The sequence below is a fragment of the Salvia miltiorrhiza genome, chromosome 8 (genome assembly GCF_028751815.1).
Source record: "Salvia miltiorrhiza cultivar Shanhuang (shh) chromosome 8, IMPLAD_Smil_shh, whole genome shotgun sequence".
Classification (NCBI taxonomy): domain Eukaryota; kingdom Viridiplantae; phylum Streptophyta; class Magnoliopsida; order Lamiales; family Lamiaceae; genus Salvia; species Salvia miltiorrhiza.
In genome coordinates this window covers 49413714-49433442 of record NC_080394.1, presented here as the reverse complement: position 1 = coordinate 49433442, position 19729 = coordinate 49413714, and the positions used below count along the sequence as shown (strand labels likewise).

The following is a 19729-nucleotide window of genomic DNA, read 5'->3' as shown; positions in this document are numbered from 1 at the left end:
AATATATACATCTGGAGCTCCGCCGCGTGTCTATATATGATATAAATATGCAGCGGTGGCCTCGCCAAGTAACTGCACGAAGATACTCGATTTCTAAATATCTAGAGAGAAGAAAGAGAGAGAGAGATATGGCGGTGGAGAGTTCTGATGATATTTACGCTCTCCCAGAGGACTGCATAGCCACCGCGCTGTCGCTCACCAGCCCTAAGGACGCTTGCCGGCTTTCGGCCGTCGCCTCTACATTCCGATCCGCCTCCCAATCCGACGCCGTTTGGGGCCGCTTTTTGCCCTCCGATTATCGAGACATTATTTCCCGCGCTGTCGACGGCGGCGATTCACTGCTTGCTAAATTTCATTCCAAAAAGGACCTCTATCTCCACCTCTGCGATCATCCGATTGTCATTGAAGATGGCCGCAAGGTACGTCGGTTTGTTCTTCGATAAGATGCTTCTCTCGTTTAACGTGATTGATTTAATTTGGATGCAATCGCTGAATTTCGATTTACGTGACTGGAGTCGGTGTGATGATTTCCAAGTTATTGGATATATGCTGAATTTTGCTATATGCCTTTCCAATTTTTATTTGTTGTGTAATTTCGATGATATAATTGAATTGAATTTAGCCTCAGCAGAATTTTAATTATTAGGCGAAGAGAAATTGTACTTAATAAAATTGGTTGCTTCCGGTTGGTGTACTGGTTATACTTTCTAACTTTCTTTCACTTGCATGAAGAAGAAAAGAAGAAAAGAAGAAACTGTAGAGGAGCATATAAAATGGTAGTCGTTGTCTACTAAAGAACTGACACATTTTCGTAGTTCTTGGATGTTTAAAGTGAGCTCTGTTTTCCTATTTCAGATTGATTCCATTTGCATCTTACTCCATTTTGTTGCTTTGAGTGAATCTTTTCTATTTGCAAGGATTTCTGAATGCTGTTTCGTGCTATTCTCAACTATTTGATTCAATCGACTAATATATCTTCGAAGTGTGATAGAGCTTGCAACTTTCTGATGTTGTAATGCTTGAAGCATGTATGGCTGTAACAAGACTTGCATCTTTTTGTGATCTTTGAGTTTATCACGCTAGGTTTGTTGTTAAATCAAGTTGTAACGTTGTTCGGTCTTTGCATCTGATGTGTTTCCTGTATCATTGAACAGAGTTTTCAATTGGAGAAGCTGAGTGGTAAGAAATGTTACATGCTATCTGCAAGGGACCTCTATATTGTGTGGGGAGATACTCCTCAATATTGGCGATTTATCAGTATCCCTGAATCCAGGTAGTTAAAAGCTTTTCGCAACTCCGATTATCAATGAACTCAAATAGGGCTGTTGTGGTTTTTGCTAACTCTCATTCATATTAGGTTCCTGGAGGTGGCAGAGCTCCTCGACGTTTGCTGGTTCGAAATAAGGGGCAAGATAAAGATGAGCATGCTATCTTCCGGCACTAATTATGCAGCATACCTGGTGTACACTTGCAAGACAAGGTTATATGGATTTGATCATCAATCCGCGGATGGTTATGTGGGAGTGAGTGGGCGCGAAAGTGAGAAACGTAGCGTTTGTTTAGATCCGGAAGGAGTGCAGAGTCAAAGGTATCAGATCGTACCTAGGCGCGTAGGGTGGTTCTACCACCGCTTGACTCAAATGCGGAACCCGGAAGCCATGCTACCGGAGGAGGAAACGGAGCAGCCGAAGCAGAGAGACGACGGGTGGATGGAGGTAGAGTTGGGGGAGTGTTTTGTAGAGGAGGGACAAGATGGAGAGATGGAGGTGAGCGTGATGGAGGTGAAGGGCGGAAACTGGAAGAGTGGCATCGTTGTTCAAGGGATCGAGATTAGACCTAAAGAGAGAAAGTAGATTGAATACTTGTGTCTATGAATTTCTTCTGATCTTGATCAATGATCATGCTAAATATCTGTAATTTTTTATTTTTTTTGGTCATGTTTTCGTTGTATTGTCCTGCTCTCTTGACTGAGAGGTTGAGAGAAAGTTCCTATTTTATAGCCTATGAAGAAATATGTTGTTTTCCTTGTGATTCTGACGAGGCACATCACATTAGCACAGGTTCTCAAAACAGACACGAGCCAAATTGATCGATCAAAAATAAATTCTCTGGGATCATTCAAAATGTTATGACAGTATTCTTCTATGTCAGTGTGAAGTCTGATTAAACTTGGGAGTGGCAGAGAAACACTAAAACCAGAATAACAAAAGAGTACGGTGCAGTCAGTAGCGGATCAGGAGGTGGAGGGCTGAAGCCCCTCCCAAATTTTTAGTTTTTAATTTTTTTAAAAGTTTATAAATATAAAAAATATAAGAGAATTTAGTATAATACTTAATACTCCCTCCCTCCCAAATTTTGAATTTTTAATTTTTTTAAAAGTTTATAATATATTATATATAAAAAATATAAGAGAATTTAGTATAATACTTAATACTCCCTCCCTCCCGCTATTCAAGTCTCATTTCTTTTCGATACGGAGATTAAGTAGAAACAAATTAGATGATTTAAGAGTGTGGTTCACATGATTTAATTTGTGTTTAAGGAATAGCTAATTATTTCTAATTTATCATTATTAAAAGACTTAATTTTTTTAATTTTTTTTATATAATCTGTAATTTTATTTATTTTAATAATTTTTACCTGCCTAAATTCGAAAAATAGATGAAAGAGTATTATTCGACAGTGTTCTATTATATTAACTAGTATATGTCCATTCGCGCGATGCACGACGGACATACAAATACATAAATATAAACAATAAAAAAAAAATTAAATATAAAATATATTTTAATAAAATATAATAGTTCACATCAATTAATCAATAAAATTCTGAATTTAAAAATACAAATATTCAATTTATACAAAGTGTAATGATAATTAAAATTATTAAATAAATTTAAAAATTATTTGTTAATGAAAAATTGTGCTATGTATATATTATTCATCATAATAAATATTTTTATACATACGCAAATAAAAAGTTATAAATTTTTTAATGGAAGAGAAAGAAAATAAAATATTTTAATATTTTCATAACTTATTCATTTTTATGATTTTTATACTATATTAAATTTAAGATATATATTAATTACTTTTTCATAATCAAATTTGGTGACGTTAGAAAATAATTACAATATAAAAAAGTAAAAATAAAATAGTGAAATTTTTGGTGGAAGAAAAGAGAGAAAAAGAAAGGGAAAAACTCCTCTTTTATATATTATATAGATTTGTGAAATTTATATTATTTTTATTATTTAATAGGTTATTGACGTCTAAATACACCAACTTTGAAAATAGTTTGATTTTGGACATGAACCTTAAAAAGTGTAAAAAAAATTTGATTTTGCTGGTTCCGATATATAACTAGCTAAGATTAAATATCAAAATTTTATCTGGGGTATACGATCCAATTACACACATAATTTATTTAAGATGAAAACGGTATTCACTTTTACTAGTTGCATTACACTCCATTCACATTACACACACACATGTATAAAGAGTCGCCCGATATGTACGACGAGTCCACGTTGCAAGCCAGAAACACGTACGACGGCGCCACCTCGTGCGGCTGCCCCGCCCTCCCCATCGGCGTCTGCTGCCCGAAACTGGCGCTCTCCTCCTCCGTGAACGACGCCGGGATCAGAGGAGTCCAAATCGGCCCCGGCGCCACCCCGTTCACCCGTATCCCCTTCTGCGCCAGCTGCAGCGCCAGCCCCCGCGTGAACGCCACGATCGCCCCCTTCGTCGCCGTGTAGTCCAGCAGCTTCGCGTTCCCCTTGTACGCGTTCACCGACGTCGTGTTGATGATGCTGCTCCCCTCCTTCATGTGCTTCAACGCGTGCCTGCAAATGTGCAATCGAATCAGCTAGGGTTTCGTTTCGAATTTGAGAATTCGAATTTTGAATTGGACCTGGTGGTGAAGAAGTAGGAGTAGATGTTGGTCCTGAACACCCGATCGAGGCGGGGCTCGTCGATCTCCTCGACAGAGCCGGCCTCGTACTGCTCGGCGGCGTTGTTGACGAGGATGTCGATCCGGCCGAAGCTGTTGACGACCTCGTCGACCACGCGGCGGCAGTTGTCGTCGTAGCCGAGATCGGTGGGTATGGCGACGGGGTCCTTGGCGTCGCGGTGCTTGGCGCCGGAGAGCATGCTGAGCGTGTCGCTCGCGTCCTTGTCCTCCTGCCCCTTCACGTACGTGAAGGCCACCGTGGCGCCCTCCAGCGCGAAGCAATGCGCCACGGCGCGCCCGATCCCGGAGTCGCCGCCGGTCACCAGCGCCACCTTGCCCTAATTCAATTGGATCGAATTAGGCGACATATATAATTAATATATGTAATGTATATAAATGAAATAGAATCACATTCACGTACGACGAGCTTGTCAGCTGGCTTGTAGTCTGCGGTGGCGGCGCGGGGAGTGGGGTCCATGAGGTGCTCTTTTCCTGGCTGAGCATCCTGTCTCTGCGGTGGGAATTGTTTGTCGCCGGAAGCCATTGATCGGATCTGCAGAAACTTGGGGAGTGGAGTGATTGGTGATGAGTGAGATTTGAAAGTGACGTGGCGGTGGAGGAGATTGCGAGTGTGGATTTGGGAAGGAGACGAGATGGGGGAAAAGAGCATAATTTATGGAGTGGAGAGCGGCGGAGGAGGAGGAGGTGGCGGTAGAAATAGGAATTTGGAGGAGAGGAGAACGTGGCAGGGGAGAAGTGAGAGAGAGGGATACGTGTAGAGTTGACACGTCGGCAGAGTGCCACGTAAGGGGAGAATACATCAGATTTAGATGGCGCGCCACCGATATTTTTCTCTTGGAACCCTTCGTCTCATCCATGGATCCGCTGTCCCAAAATATTGTATTTACCACTCTTCATTTTTTTTATTTTATAAATTATTTTTTATAAAAATAAAAATTATTATTATATTATAAACTCTAATTAGTACTCCCTTCGTTCACCAAAAATATGCCACTTTACTTTCGGCACGAGTTTTAATAAAATGTGAGTGAAGTTGGTAGTGGAGTAAGGGTCCACTTTAAATGTGAGTGAAATGATGTGGACCCTACTACTAAAAATGGATGTGACATATTTTTTGTGGACGGACGAAAAAAGAAATTGTGGGATATTTTTGGTGGACGGAGAGAGTATTTATCATTGAAAAATTAAAATTTAAAAAATTATATACCCTAACTTTAAATTAATGAACCCAAATAATCTATTATTAATTTAAATAAATATAAAAAAATAATTATAAACCCTAAAAAATAATTATTTGGTGGATGAGTGAATCCTTGTTAATTATCTTTATATTATATAAAAGCATAATAAATTAAAATTGAATAAAAAATAATTTAAAAATATAAAGATATAAAGAGTGGTACACATGGTACACACTATATTTTGGGACAGATGATCCCATTTGCGTCCCATCGACTTTTGAGTAAGAGATAACAGTTGAAGCCCACATCATGCACGTCGCCTAATATAAATCCAAAATTAAAAATTTAATATTTCCTACATCCACAGTATCACGTACAACATAAATTTTAAGAAAATATGGAATAATATTCTCTTCGTCCCACTTTAATAATTTCACTTATTTTAAACATGAAAATTTAAAAATTTACTTTTTACAAGGAAAGTGATGTGGTCACACTAATTAAGTATATTTTTATAATTCAAAATAAAACATGAATCTATACTAATGGGACATCGCAAAAAGAAAAACGAGCTTATTAGAATATAACATATATTTTTTTATTTAAAATGAAAAATAAGTTTATTCTAGTAGGACGTCCCCAAAAAAAAGAAAAATAGAGAGGATTCAGGTTACTCCCGTTGGAGGAGGAGGCCAAGATCAGCCTAGTTGGAAATTTGATCCAAGAGGGATGTTCTCGACAAAATCCTTCTCTAATATCATCCCGACGGCGGCCAACCTCCTGATCTACCATGTACCACTACAACAAATTTTTTTATTAGTGATATAAGATTTGGTAAATATTATATATGTTAGAAAAATCAGTGACATTTAATGGTGTAGCTAGTCACTAATAATTATATTTTTAAATAACACTAATTTTTGTAATAAGAGTATTAGCTATTAAAGCTCATATCACTAGTGAAAACTTTTACTGTAGTGTACCTACAGATGGCATCTGTGAATACTGTATTGAGTGGTTTAATCAGGCACTTGTCGTTAAATGGTTGTGGCGGTACCTTACTGGAAGGGACATGCTTTGGGCTAAAATTGTGAGGTCCATTTATGGTGAGGTTGAGTGGGGAGAGACAGGTCTGGAAAACGCGGGGAAAGGTAGATTTAGAGATGGGTGGTGGCCGAAGATCGTTTCTGCGGCGGGAGGGGCGAGCAATTTTTGGTTTGTTCAAAATTTGAAGCCAAAGGTGGGGGATGGGAAGACCTTTAAATTCTGGAGTCAGTGGTGGGTGGGACAAAAGCCGTTGAAGTTTACTTTTCCTAGACTTTTTCAGTTGAGTGCTAATAAAGAAGCTGCAATCTGTGAAGTTGGGGAATGGACTGATACTGGATGGTGTTGGGATTTAAGGTGGAGAAGAGAGCTATTTGACAGAGAGAGGGAAGGAGTTTCGGAGTTGCTTAGCCTTGTTTCTGGTACTAATCTGTGTGCAGGTAACAAGGACGGATGGACATGGAGTGGCGACATTGGGAGAGGCTTTACAACCAAGTCCGCTTATGAAGCTATTAAAGATCAAGCAAACGAGACTACGGAGGCGGTGGAGGAAACTGATATGAGTACGAAGGTGTGGAAGATCCCTATTCCAAACAAAGTCAAGCTTACCGCATGGAGAATTTTGAAGAACAGAATTCCGACGTGTGACAATCTCTCGAGAAGAAATGTGATGTTGTGTGAAGTTGAGGTGGGATGTAACGCCTGTTTTCATCGGCAGGAATCCACGAACCACTTGTTGATCCACTGTCCAAAGACCTCAAAGGTATGGGAAGCAATCTTTCAATGGCTCGGAGTTAGCATGGCGCAGCCATATGACGTGTCCTCGCACTTTCAGTTCTTTACTAGTTTGAGTGGCCGGAAAAGAAATAAGAAGCTCTTGATGGCTCTTTGGTGTTGTACTACTTGGCTTATTTGGAAAATGCGTAATGAGAGTAGATTTGAGAACAAAATATGGGAGAGTGCAACCTTGTTTGGAGAAATCAAAGCTAGAGTGTGGAGTTGGGGTAGAATTTTTGGTTTTGTTAACGATGGAGTTGGGATTCATAGGTGGATGTCGAATGATGAATCACCGATGATTTTGTAATCTTCTTGGTACTACTGGTGCCTTTTCGTTCTATAATATTTACTTTCCTTATCAAAAAAAAAAAAAAAGATGGGGCACCACCGAACATGCTCTTCTATATTGCCTTAAGGTGAAACTAGAGCCGACCTTGAGGGCGGACGGGCCTAGGCGACGGCCCAGGGCCCCAAAAATTTGGGGGCCCAAAATTTTTATTATATCTCATCAGTTATAGGTTTTAATTTTGGGCCTAATATAATTAGTTTGTCAAATGTTATATCATCAAATCGTTCCATACATAGCATTAGTTATAGGTTTTAATTTTGGGTTCATCAGAATTATACTCCTTCCGTCCACAATTTAAAGCCCTACTTGCTCTTAAATTTTTGTCCACAAATTAAAGTCTTATTATGTTTTTTGTACTTTTTTACTCTTCTTTTTTTTCCTATATTTACTACCTTTGTCATTAATGGACCTACCTTAAAACAGTTTTATCATTTTTATATTATATATTTACTACACTTTATCACTAGTGGATCCACTCACAACACCTTTATCTAAGGATGGCAGTGGATCTTGGACCCGGTCCAGATCCGTAAATCTGGATCTCAGTTTTGAAAACGAATCTGGATCTGGATCTGGATCTTAAAATTTTAGATCCGGATCCGGCCCAGATTCGACCCGTGGATCCGTTTTATTTTATATATATATTTTATATTTTATATTTAGTTTACTAATAATATTAACTAAATTAAAAATAATAAATAAATTATATTCAAAAGAATAAAAACTAAAAGTAATTAGATAAAAGTATTTTGTGTTATATTTTTCATGATGGAAATTAGTTGTTGTTGATTTTGTGAAATTTTTTTAATTTAATTTAGAAATAGCAGATCCATGGATCTGGACCGTGGACCCACGGATCTGACGGATCTGGATCTGGATCCAAAATTTTCAGATCCACGGATCTGGATCTAGATCTAATATATGAAAACGGATCTGGATCTGGTATTGGCCAGACCCGGTTCAGATCCGGCCCGTTGCCATCCCTACCTTTATCACTTTAGTCAACTATCTTTATCATTTTAATCAACTACCATTATATTTCATTCACATCACATTTTTCAACTTTTTTTAGTCTCCGTGTCCACACCAAAGTAGGGCATTAAATGACGGAGGGAATAGGTTTTATCAGATACCACTAAATCTTGTTCCCTTGCAAACGTATTCCCTCCAATGTATTTCTTGGATCATGAATCTACTTAATATCTAAAAACACAAAAACAATGCACCAAAATACACACACACATTCCCGCCCAATTGCATTTCAGTCAATATTTTTTTTTGTCTTATTTGCACGTGCTTTGTGCGGCAAAATTGTGGTTGCAATAAATGACTCAATAAATATTTTTACTGTTCAACAACTATTCAACATATCTTTTTGTACAATTGCTGACATATCTAATACTATACATATAATTATTGTGGGGCTCAAAGACAACAATTAATGCAGAGCTCATTAATACAAAACTTAGCCACCAAGATACATTCTTTATATATCCCTCACCAGCCATATTTCTTCTGCATCTTCTTTTCTCCCTCACCGGCTACTTTTCTTTCGGCACTATCTTGCTTCACCTTGCTTTCTTGCTTCTCTTTCTTTTTCCATTTTTCTTTCGGCACTTTCTTGCTTCAATGTCGGCACTCTTTCTATTTTGCTTCTCTTTCTTATCTTTCTGTTCTTGCTTCTCTTTCTTTCCTCTTTTTTCTTTGTCAGCTTCTTGCACCTTCTTTTCTACATTTTAATGAGCAGCAACTTCTTTTTCTATCTATAATATTGGCATATTCTTGCTCTTTTCTCTAAGCTTCTTGCTTCCAATTTTTATATTTTTTTTATTTCTACCTAAACTTTTCATTTCTACTCTAAGCTTCTTTCTCACAACTTCTTACATCATTTTCTTTATTTTCTTTCTTTTTTATATTTTAGCTTTTTTGTTTCTATTTTATATGTTTCTTTCTATTTTACATATTCGTTCTTTTCTTTCTTATATCTTCAGTTTAATTTTCCATCCTATTTTATGTGTTTATTTCTGATTAACTACAACTTTAGATTCTTTCTTTATTTATTTTTTTTATATCTTCAACTATCTTTTCTTCCTATTTTATGTGTTTATTTCAGTTTTACATCTTTAGATTTTCCCCCCCTATTTTCTGCACTTCTAAACAAAAATAGAGCAAAACATTACTATAATCCCATGTACAACAAACAGGTTTATGATAATGACGAAAGTGCAAAACACGTTTGAAATATGAATAAACATGCAAAAGAAACAACAGGTTATCTGAATATGAAATTTCGAAGAGTTTGCAAGATATATGCTAAATAAGGTTTAAGTAACTTACTCAGTCAAACAAAGGCAGATTTCGGAGGTAGCAAAAAAGAATGAAATCAAAGAGGCAGCAAATATTTCAAATGGATTTGTGTTAGCAACAAGTAATGATTTTTAGTTCTTCATATGTGCTGCCTCTTTGATTTTTTTTGAAACAGCAAAGTAAACAAAATTCCTGCATTTTCTATGAAACACGAAAAGCAAGAGCAAATAGATCTACAGAGATCTACGAAAATGAAAATCTGAAAAACAATAAACTAATAATGCGAAAAAAAAATAAAGATGTCTATATAGGAAAAAAAAAAAAAGTGAAGCAATATCATCAAGAAATACCTAAATTCGTTCTCAAATAAAATTTGTGCCTTGGGTTTTTAAAGAACAAAATGAACAAAAACATTGGAGCATATGCAGACGAAAATTTGTTGCTATTGTTTAAATGAACAAAAACGATACTTCAGCAAGAAAAATTAAACATGGAGAAAATTAAAAAATTAAAAATTAAAAAACGAAAAACTAATAAACGAAAAAAAAATTAGATCTTACTCGGTGTTAAAAAAAACGAATCTGCAATCAAAAAAATTCAAAATTTAATATGGAGAAGTAGGCCGAGATCTGGAGGCTAGGGCTTGGACGACGGCGGCGGCGTATCTGTGCAGACGGAGGCAGCGGCGTGGAGCAGCGTCAGTGCCTAGATGTGAGGGCGGAGTTGGTGGTTTAGGGATGTAGGGCTTTTGGACGGCGGCTTTGTAGTGATATGGTTGCAGGTTTTTCGCCGGCAGAGGGTGAGGCAGAGGGAGAGAGAAGAGGATGGAGAGCATCAGCGACCGTGGCTTCTCGCCGGCAGCGGCGCATGTGGAAGAAAGAGGAGAGTTTGGACTGGGAGAAGAAACGCCTAACGAGAGAGAAGAGAAGAGGCGGCGCTGAACCAATGAGAGAAGATGAGTATTTGAGCAGTATTTTAGGGTTTAAAAGTGTAGATGGGCTGTATTTAATTTGTTGGGTTGTATTTATTTAATTAGGCTGAATTTATTGTACTTATTTAATTGGGCTGTATTTATTTAATTGTTCTATTATTAATAGTGGAATATATTTATAGTGGAATATTAGGGTTAATATTTGATGGGCGATTGAGCTGTTTTTTGAGAAGTAGCCGATTGAGCTGTTTTTTGAGAAGAAAGAAGGCGAGGCGCAAGTAGTAGTATATATTTATAGTGGAATATTAGGGTTAATATTTGATGGGCTGAGATAGGAGGAAACAAGTACTATACAGTTTTTTAATGGGCTTATAAAATTTAAGCTCAATTATGATACTCCCTCCGTCCCGCGAGTCTTGACACGTTTGGGTTCGGCACGGGAATTAAGGAGTTGTAGATTAGTGTTTTGAGTGTGTAATTAATAAAGTATAAAATTGATAAAGTAGGAGAGAGAAGGTAATAAAAGTGATAAAGTAGGAGAGAGAATATAATAAAGGTGATAAAGTAGGAGAGAGAAGGTAATAATTATTACCAAAAAAGGAAACGTGTCAAGATTCGTGGGACGGCCCAAAAAGGAAAACGTGTCAAGATTCGTGGGACGGAGGGAGTACTTTTTTTTGAAGGAAAAACCAAACTCATATATTAGTGAATATCATTCTGGCCAATTATGATACTTAGTTTTTTTTGTGGGAAAAAAAAAAGACATTCTGGCCAAGATTAAATAAAAAATACGGTTTTAATGGGCTTCCCCTATTTAATCCAATACCAACAATTTTAAAAAATCATATTGCTTATCAAACTAAACAATTTAGATAATTGGATTATATTGCAAACCTTATCTCCTATTTAATATTTTACATTAAAGTTACTTATATTGTACATATTTTACTTTAAAGTTACTTATATTGTACATATTTTACTTTAAAGTTTCAACTTATCAAACCAAACTAACTAGATATATCTGTATCTCCTATTTAATATTTTAAATATCAAACCATATTGCACATCTTTTACTTTTACCGAAATTATGAGTAACAAAATAAATTTAAAATAAACCAATATAAATTTCTGGTTTAAAAATATAAGACTACCGCCAAAAATCAAATGATATCCAGTATCACCATTATTGTGGGTAATCCAATTCATAACCCATTTTACTCAGTATTGCCCACATTTATAATAATAATAATAATAATGAATAATTATAAATATACTATTTTATCTTATAATTCATAACCTCAAATTAAATATTTTATAGCTCATAGCCCTCAAATTAAAAATATCTTATAACACGAACTATCAACATATAATCTGAAAACCTCCTTGATCGAGCAAAAGCAACCAACAACATCAGAGAACCCTCACAACTCCATAGAGCTAAACTCGCAAACAAATAAATGATAAAATTAAAAGAAACAAAATAAAATTATATTTCTAAATATGTGCTATTTTGCTATGTAACAAAGTTAATATTGTTATGTGCATAGATTAATATTGTTATATCAATTTTGCTATATAATTTTATTTAAAACTAGCTTTATAGTGAGCAATAAATTTGCTTAAATATGGGTATTTTTATTTTTCTATTGTATCTATTTGTAATGTATTTTTTTGTACTTTTCAATTATAAAACTGCGTTTGTTATATCTATCAGTGTGATTTTAGTTTCTCTGTGCCAGAGAGTTCATGAATTGCAAAAATATCTTAAGTTTCGTGTTTCGTGTACTTAGACCCTTGGGATGGCTGAAGACTTTGGAAAATGTCGTCTTTAATCTTTTGTGAACAAATGTTTGAAGATCTTTTTAGCAAAGTTTGAATACATAAGTATGATATGTGTCGTCTAGGATGGAGGTTGCAACTTTTGCAAGAAGTTTTTCTGGCAAGGAAACTATATCTTTAACATCGTGTCAATACGACTCCGGAATACAAAACCAGCACAGGTAAGTAAGTATTGGTTTTTTTACTAATTCATTCTTTATATAGATAAATAATAACTTAAGAGCAAAATTTGGTCTTTTTCTTCTCAAATGAAGATAAAGGGGGGAAGATTTCAGGTTGTGTGTATACGGGGATGGAACAGAGTTTGTGCGTACACCGATTTCAGTTTTATTTATTTATTTATTTATAATTCATGTCTATGAGGTTGTCGTCTATTGTTTGTTTTGATCAAATAGACAGTGGTTGACTCATTAAATTCTTCAATTTTCTCATTAATGTTAACCTTTTGTTCTCGATTGACTTCTAATTTAGCAATTAATCTTTATCTGTCAGAGGTGCATCTTTGCTGGGAAACATTGTGGTTGATGAACCTGGTATTACCAGGGACGTTTGTATGGTTGATCTTATTGGGGTAATTATGAATTTATGGTAGTTAATTCATCTCATCTCCAGGGAACTAGCTATATCAACAACAATAAGCATGGAGGGGATTCATCTCATCTCCAGGGAAGCTGTTGTTGCTAGGATACCATCTTTGGTTGAAAGACAAGCTACTGTTGTGGAAGAGTCTTCTGTCATCATATTTGTTATTGATGGTCAGGTATGATTTTTCATTGTAGTTATTAAGAAGCTTATTGTTGTGCAATTTCTAGGTTCTCATTCTTTGACAAATTTTAAAAGAAACTGAAACTAACCTACAGTTTATTATGTTGTGAATTTTATGGAACTTTGTATGTTATGTTACATCACAAGTCCTATTCCTTATTGGCAGTCTATAATTAAGCCGCCTATGTTGAAATAGGGGATTGGCTGCGCAAGAACTATTCTCCCAAGTATATTGTTCTTGCTGTTAGCAAATGTGAATCTCCTAGCAAAGGTACCTTACAAGCAAAGAATTAATCCTCACAAGTAAATTGATATTGTTGAACACTATATCACATATCAAGAAGCTATAGAGATTTATGAAGGGATAGCACAACATCAATGAACAATAACTAGCTTAAATATGGAGTAAAAGGGCACCTTCTTAATGCTGGTATTTGCTAGCTATGCAAGGCTGATTTTGCTGCAATCAACAAAGCATTAGAGCGATCCAGGTGTGCTTGAGATTTTCTTTTATTTTAATCTGCATATCTACTCTTTGTCTGGTAATGATGCTAAAGACATGCTTCGTTTCTTCATTTCTAGGATCTACATCCAACATTTTCTGGAACACGTGAGTACATATTGCTAGCGGTATGTGATGGATCTCTCTAGCATTTTTTCTTTCTTTTTTGTTTACGCCCCAGTAAATGTCTAGATGTGTCAAATTTTGTTGTTTACTTTGTATGGAAATTCAGTTAGTTTCAGCATATGTTTTCTTCCATTTCAACATCTTTTCATTTCAGCATAATGGTGTGTATATTCTTCTTACTTTTTCAGCAACAGCTGAAATGAAAACAGGTGAAAGAGCATGACTTAAAATACACAAGGAGGCAGAACAAAGAGTACATGTGAAAGAATTAATTTTTTTTACCCCCCTCGATTTCCTTTTTTCCATTCTCTAACATACATAGCAACAAATAAATGTCTTAGCATAACGAACGTGATCACTTAATCTATACATTATTAAAAATTATGCAGGTGAGAGAATTTCTTGAAAGAAAAGGAAAAGGAGAAAGCTGCGGGGACGGATGCTAATGAAACATGTTACAAACAAAGCAGGATATTATCTCCAGAGGTTTATTTTGCAAAAAATAAAATTGGTTGTGATTTTTTGCAGGAACAATAAGTTCAATTTCTCCCATATTGTCTACAATCTAATTTTCTTTCGAGTTAGGTATAATTTGTAGTGTTTGCCATATACGGTTGATAATCACTAAATTATTAAATTATTTTTTATTATATATTTGTAGTGTTGTGCAATTATTTGACCTTCTATCTTTTACAAGATAAAATAAAATTAAGGAATTATTTTTTGCTTTAATATTTGTAGATGGTAGTACACTAGAGAACCATGTTTGTTTGCTCACCGAAAATTATATTTGATTTTAATTAAAGAAACAAATCAAATTGAAATAATCAAAAATTTAAAAATCAAAATCATATCAAATTGAAAAATCGAAATAACCTGAAAAATCTGGAAAAGAAAATTGAAAAAATTATAAAGAAATTAAAAAATAAGAATAAAGAGAAATTAAATTTTATTTAATACTAAAATTATGTATACATATAATCAAATTGAAATTCCAAATTTTAGTTTATTGAGCTTCGTTTAGTTTTTAAAAAATTAAATCAAATTGAAATTCCAAATTTAACAAAAAAAAAAAATGTAAAAGCAATCCCTATATTAATGTTTTTGTTTGGATATGTTCGATTTTTCGATTTCGGATATTCTAATCACCCCTATATGAGCATTTTATTGTGTTTTAATTTCTCAGCAAATGCATTAAATTTGCACGGTAGTGCAGTATTTTTAGATCTCATTTTATTTTTATTTATTTTATAGATTAATATTAAATAAAAAAAATTAAAAACTGCCATAGTGGACTCGAACCACAAAATGTTTGGTCTTAAGCAAGAATCACTTACCGCTTGACCAACACACGCACACACTTAGATCTCATTTTAAGTTCTCTTGTGCTGGATAGAACAAAGCCGAAGAGACGATTTAGAATCTATTGGTATGCGGGGATGAAAAAATTTAGATGTTACTCGAAGCATGTATATCTATCCTCGCCTTTTGGTGTTAATTTCTGCACCTTCGGTTTTTGCAATTAACTTACTTATTGGATCATGTTTATGCAGTTTGTGGTAGAGGTGAAATTGTTTTGAAGGGCTTCTACTCTGGATTGGTTAGAAATCTGGCTGGGGTTATACCGTAAGTTAGAACCTGATCATTCAATATTTAATTTGTAATATTGTTCCTTTTCTTTTGCTGCTCGATTAAAAGTTTTTTTGTATTAAAAGGGTTATTACTTTGGGTGACTGATTATGAATAAAGATGATCAAGTACTTGCTTCTATTTATTTGAATTTAAAAGATGTTCTTAGTAATTCATTAGGTGAATTTTTGGGTTCAAGTACAAAAGTGGTATAAATCGAACAAGATGCCCAAATTCAGTTCTAACCATAAATGTTATCTAAAATCTTTGGCCATATCTCTAGGTGCATAAACATGTTTACTAGAAGTCTGCAAAACATCTACTCCCTCCGTCCATGAAAGAACTTCCTATCTTTCATTTTCGGAACGTCAACAAAAAAACTTCCTACCTATTTTTGGACTATACCCCACTACTTATAATTACTTATTTTTCACTTTTTCACAACTCTCAATATTAATTATAATACATTTTCACCACTCCCAATACACTCAAAAACTTTTTCTCTACTCTCAATACGCTAAACAATATTTTTCTTAAAACCGGTGCAATTCCCCCCTAAGAAGTTCTTTCATGGACGGAGGGAGTATATGAATACTTACTTGCACAATTTGTCTTGAAACCCACTCCCGAGGCCATTCACTTGACTATTTTGCACCGGACCTAACTTTGAAAATAGTATCTTCTCATCTATTTATTATTTAAAGCCTGAGTAGTGCATTCACATTTTCTGCACACACATTTCCGCCAATTTTAATTTTTGAGCTGATATTGTATAGTTATTGGCTGGTATTGTGAATTTTGATGGATCTATTACGAGATCATATGAAATATATGTGAGATCACTTGTGATGGAAGATTCTAGATCTGAACTTAAGTTTGGAGAAGGAAAGTAGTGTAAGGATTTTTTAATACTGCAGCGCATAAATAGAAGTTGAGTTTCAAAAAGTTTGAAATAAAGATAAAAGGACTTAAGTTGAGTAGCAGGATTTACAATCTGTATTCATTTTTAAAATGGAAAGAGTTAGTGTTCATTGAACCCAAGTAGTTTATGGATCAATTTTTATTTTAGGAGTCTGAATTGGGCGTGAGAGTTGAGGTTGTTTTGGATTAATGTTATTAATTAGTTTGGTTTTGCATTAACTTTTTGTGTTTCCTAACATTAATTAAGTGGGACATTGTGAGGATTTTTTTTATTGATGTTCTATATAATGAAATAAGATTATGTTTTCAACATTTTCTTTTGACTGTAGAAAAAATCGCAAATTTTACTACAAGCAGTGATTAAGTTTATTTAATTTATTTCATGATAAATCTGGAATTATTGGAAATTGATTTAACTTACTCTGAACAATTCATAATTTTTTAAAGTGTAGATTCTTTTTTTTTTCAAGAGGTACATATGAATTAAATTTACTTCATGATGAAGAATGAGAAGTATCACCTCCGGTGGATTTGAGAAGAATGAGCACCGGTGTAATACCGTGAAGGTTGAGTGGAACCGTTGAATAACGACTTTTGTTTTAGGGTTTTCACAATTAATTAATAGTATAGATATATTATTGATGTTTTTGTATCATTTACAAATTATAACTATTTGAATCTGAATTTTGATAATAATATAAAAGTGTGTTTGCTAAGCTTAATTTAAAGACTTTATAAGGTTTAGAAGCTTACAAGATGTTTTAAGAGCTTATAAAATGCAGTTTCTTAAAATCTTATCAGTTCTGAAAATATTTTGATAATTGAGCTTATAAGCTAAAAATATTTTTTTGGTTAGACTAAAGAAAATTTTATTAGAGAGAGAAAATTGAAAAGAGATGAAATTAGAATGATATATAATGAAAATAAAAAATATAATCATAATTGAGTTATTTTTATAATAATGAGTGTTACTTATAAGAACATCATAAGAGGAAAAAAAAAAAAAAAAAGATAGGGTAGAGGTACTTATTTTTTTGGAAGCTTATAACTTGCTTAATATTTACAGCTTATAAGCTTTTTAAGAACTTATTTTACCAAACACTTTGAAGGACCTTATAAGCTCCTGAATAGCTTATTATAAGTTGTTTAGTATTTAGATGGTATTTGACTGAGCTTAGCTGTAATATACAAAACTTAAATGGTAAAATATATATAATTCAAATACCGTGCGTAGCACGGGTGTAACACTAGCTGTAGTAGCGGCAACCTCAAACAGAGTATATGAGTTGTAGGCAGCCTTTTCACAAATATAGCAGTAGTTATTTTTCTGTTCTCACTTCACCCCAATCTACTAACTACAAAAATATTAATTCTTAATTAACTTAATTTTAATTTTGTTGTACAAATGAGAAAATAAATTGATACTTAGTTGTAAGTATTTCGAAACTTTGATTGTTGTAGTTTGGACCTTAAGATTCATATTTAGGTGTCAAAATTAAAAATGCACACGACAAAGAAGAGAAATTAGGTGTGATTTCTATATCAAAGGATAGCCTTGACATTTTTGATTGTGAAGTGTTGGAGTTTTGAAATAGTTGCTGTAGTCTGTAGATGAGCAAAAATATGAAAGATATATAAGAGAGATGGAAACACGGAAGTTAAAAGAAAAAAACCAAGAAGGATCAATGGAGGTTTGATGTTTCGGATTTTGTATAGAAAGACGAAGAAGTAAAATAAAATTTGTTTAGGGTTTGGAGCGTGAGTGTGTGTGGGCCGCAGATAATATTATGAATTTTTATTGAATTTGCAGATTTAGAGTTTGGAGTAAATTAGAGTTTTAGAGCTCAGTTACTGTGTATTTATTATATAAATAATTTTTGCTTACTAATATTATTAAAAAATATATATTTTTATTATTATTGGTAACTTATTAAATTTAGTTATTTTATTGTATCTTAAATTAATTAATGTTATTAATTTAAACATTTAATAAATTTGAACCAAGTTATGACTCAAATCTTTATTGACATTTTGAGTGCTATTACACTAAATTAATTCGGGTTAATGTAGATCTTTGTAATTAAATAAGCATTTTATATATTTTTTTATAAACTAACAGTATTAAATAAAGAAATTTAAAGGCCGCACCACTGATGACTTGAACCTAAGACTTTTGGCATTAACTGCTTGCCGCTTGGCCAACACACACACCTTTTGTATTTATTTATCTTATAGACATGCATCTTAAGCTTTCAATATGAAAGAACAAAGCAAAAGAAACATGAAGATAAACATATATTGATATTCATACTTAACATGATCTTTTAGACATGTATTGAAAGATTAGCGCGTAAAGATAAATATATATTGATATAAATGTAAATCTTTATACTCCTTTATCTAATTATTTCTAAGATATGAAAATTTGTAGAGTTTTTTTTTTCTCACCGGCTATAGTCAATATTGGGAAAAAGATGAAGTTAATGAATATTTCTATGTAGAGAATATACAAAAAATATAACCCCAATATTTTAAATGTGAATGTGTGTGTGTTAGCGCGTTTTAGGGAGTATTCATAATTTTGTATTTGGATAGGCTAGGTAGATAACTAATCTTATTTTTTCTATATTATGTAGCTTAATTTTATGTAATACCCGGACTTTTGATGACGTGTTTAATTGCTTGAGTTTGAGTAATTAGGGTTTAGATCCCTTGTTTGATTTACTTTGTAAATAGATGAGGAGTTATATGAAGTTTTCTTGTTATTTTTTTTAAGATGTTGAGATGTTCTTTTGATGATGTTTGGATGATGTGAGATTTTATATCCGAAATTGAGTTTGAGCATTCGAATAATTCGATATAATTATTTGAATGAGAACGGTGAACTCGGAAGTGAGATCTGAGTCCGTTAAGACGTTTTTGAAAATTTTGACTTTTTGACGATGAATAGTAAAATACTGCTATTTCGTCTTTTTGTCGACTTTCAAAATTTTACGTGCACGTCGTCAAGAAATATTCTTAGTTTTTCGATACGAGTCCAATAATGAAAGTTTTTATTTTTGGACGACGAGTGAATAGTAAACTGGGATTTCTCGATAAACGAACCGAGCTCGTTTATCAGAATTTCGAGAACGAGCTTGCGTTTTCTATATTTATATAGAATTGCGAGTGTAATGAAAGTGAGTAGGAGTTAAGAGGACGAGTAACGAAGAGTATGGGTTGTTAGTCGTTAAAATGAGACGAAATGAGATATTTAACGACTAACGGGTTAATATCCTAAATATTTAACCTACCCTACCCCTAACCACCCCCAAACCGCCCAAAGTACCTTTACCCTTAAATATCACGTTGATATCAGCCAAACACACTCACTTTCATTATCTCT

The 19729-nt window shown here is 33.9% G+C and overlaps 2 protein-coding genes across 2 annotated transcripts; one reads left to right on the top strand and one right to left on the bottom strand.

The window, feature by feature from the left end:
- Positions 1 to 2024, top strand: LOC130996942 (putative F-box protein PP2-B12). The gene is made up of 3 exons (XM_057922227.1): positions 1 to 419; positions 1155 to 1273; positions 1358 to 2024. Exons 1-3 carry the CDS (start codon positions 48 to 50, stop codon positions 1851 to 1853), a joined length of 987 nt encoding a protein of 328 aa, XP_057778210.1. The 5' UTR covers positions 1 to 47; the 3' UTR covers positions 1854 to 2024.
- Positions 2025 to 3463: 1439 nt separating this feature from the next.
- LOC130998602 (NADPH-dependent aldehyde reductase 1, chloroplastic-like) lies at positions 3464 to 4821 on the bottom strand. Its single transcript, XM_057924016.1, has 3 exons — positions 4374 to 4821; positions 3914 to 4290; positions 3464 to 3845 (listed from the first exon to the last, which is right to left on the bottom strand). The coding sequence occupies exons 1-3, from the start codon at positions 4620 to 4622 to the stop codon at positions 3464 to 3466; spliced, it is 1008 nt and encodes a 335-aa protein (XP_057779999.1). The 5' UTR covers positions 4623 to 4821.
- Positions 4822 to 19729: the final 14908 nt, after the last annotated feature.

What these genes read in the sequence shown, in the direction of transcription:
- LOC130996942 (XM_057922227.1), top strand. Translation starts at nt 48, where the DNA reads ATGCAGCGGTGGCCTCGCCAAGTAACTGCACGAAGATACTCGATTTCT. An exon ending in TCATTGAAGATGGCCGCAAG is followed by an intron (nt 420 to 1,154) that starts GTACGTCGGTTT and finishes ATCATTGAACAG; the next exon opens with AGTTTTCAATTGGAGAAGCT. An exon ending in ATCAGTATCCCTGAATCCAG is followed by an intron (nt 1,274 to 1,357) that starts GTAGTTAAAAGC and finishes CATTCATATTAG; the next exon opens with GTTCCTGGAGGTGGCAGAGC.
- LOC130998602 (XM_057924016.1), bottom strand. Translation starts at nt 4,622, where the DNA reads ATGCTCTTTTCCCCCATCTCGTCTCCTTCCCAAATCCACACTCGCAAT. An exon ending in AGCCAGCTGACAAGCTCGTC is followed by an intron (nt 4,291 to 4,373) that starts GTACGTGAATGT and finishes CAATTGAATTAG; the next exon opens with GGCAAGGTGGCGCTGGTGAC. An exon ending in TCCTACTTCTTCACCACCAG is followed by an intron (nt 3,846 to 3,913) that starts GTCCAATTCAAA and finishes GCACATTTGCAG; the next exon opens with GCACGCGTTGAAGCACATGA.